The 1,067-nt window shown below is 55.9% G+C and overlaps 1 protein-coding gene across 1 annotated transcript in view; it reads left to right on the top strand.

Moving 5' to 3' along the window:
* Window positions 1-480: 480 nt before the first annotated feature.
* Window positions 481-1,067, top strand: part of LOC108801085 (brefeldin A-inhibited guanine nucleotide-exchange protein 1-like) — a 9,873-nt gene continuing 9,286 nt past the window's right edge. Inside the window, exons 1-2 of the mRNA XM_018573032.1 lie at window positions 481-765; window positions 859-1,038. Coding sequence (XP_018428534.1) covers window positions 481-765; window positions 859-1,038 — 465 coding nt within the window. The remainder of the gene's footprint in view (window positions 766-858; window positions 1,039-1,067) is intronic.

Consider the following 1,067-nt stretch of genomic DNA (forward strand, 5'->3'; position numbering starts at 1 on the left):
GTAACCGCGCTGGCGTCCCGTGACCGACGGCGTTACAAACACGCGTGACGCCTCCCGGGTTTCTCTTCCGTTATTAGTAGAGGAGTTTCCCTCAGATTACCTTTCATCCTGAAACCTGAGCAGAGAGGAAAGCGGTGCGCACAACCTCTGATGGGAGGAGTCCGGGCTCAGTGACCCCGGGTCACAACCTCTGATGGGAGGAGTCCGGGCTCAGTGACCCCGGGTCACAACCTCTGATGGGAGGAGTCCGGGCTCAGTGACCCCTGTGTCTGATCCCGCTGCCACACCATGGGGGACCTCCTATTATTATAAGGACTTGTATGGCGCCATCAATGTACATAAGCATCAGTCCCTGCCCCCAAGGAGCTTACAGTCTAAGGCCCCCATCCCCCATGGACACATACACATTCATCTAACAGCATGGAGTGTGTGAGGAAACCCAGGCAAGCACAGAGAGGACATGCAAACTCCATGCATATAATGTCCTGGCCGGGATTCCAAGCAAGGGCCCCGGTACTGCAAGGCAGGAGTGCCAACCCCCGAGCGTCTGTGCCGGAGCGGTCTATCTCAGTAATAGCAGGAAAGTCCATCACCGCAGTGGTAATCGGTGACTCCTCTGTGCCCGGGGACACGCTGCTTATCCGCTCCGGTTCTTCTCATCATCCGCTCCGGTTCTTCTCATCATCCGCTCCGGTTCTTCTCATCATCCGCTCCGGTTCTTCTTCTCGTCATCCGCTCCGGTTCTTCTTCTCGTCATCCGCTCCGGTTCTTCTTCTCGTCATCCGCTCCGGTTCTTCTCGTCATCCGCTCCGGTTCTTCTCGTCAGCCATCATTGTCATGTCTCTCTATTGGCTTTAGGCTCTGCTGACCGTTGTCACCTCCCCCTATGTGGAGATCCACGAGGCCACCGTCCTCCAGACTGTTCGGACCTGTTACAACATTTATCTGGCCAGCAAAAACCTGGTGAATCAGACCACTGCTAAGGCCACGCTGACCCAGATGCTGAATGTCATCTTCACCCGTATGGAAATGCAGGAGGTAAGAGAGATGTGATGTAGGGAGGGGGG

Source organism: Nanorana parkeri, unplaced genomic scaffold, assembly GCF_000935625.1.
Source record: "Nanorana parkeri isolate BGI_ZX_2015 unplaced genomic scaffold, ASM93562v1 scaffold2213, whole genome shotgun sequence".
NCBI classification, from domain to species: domain Eukaryota; kingdom Metazoa; phylum Chordata; class Amphibia; order Anura; family Dicroglossidae; genus Nanorana; species Nanorana parkeri.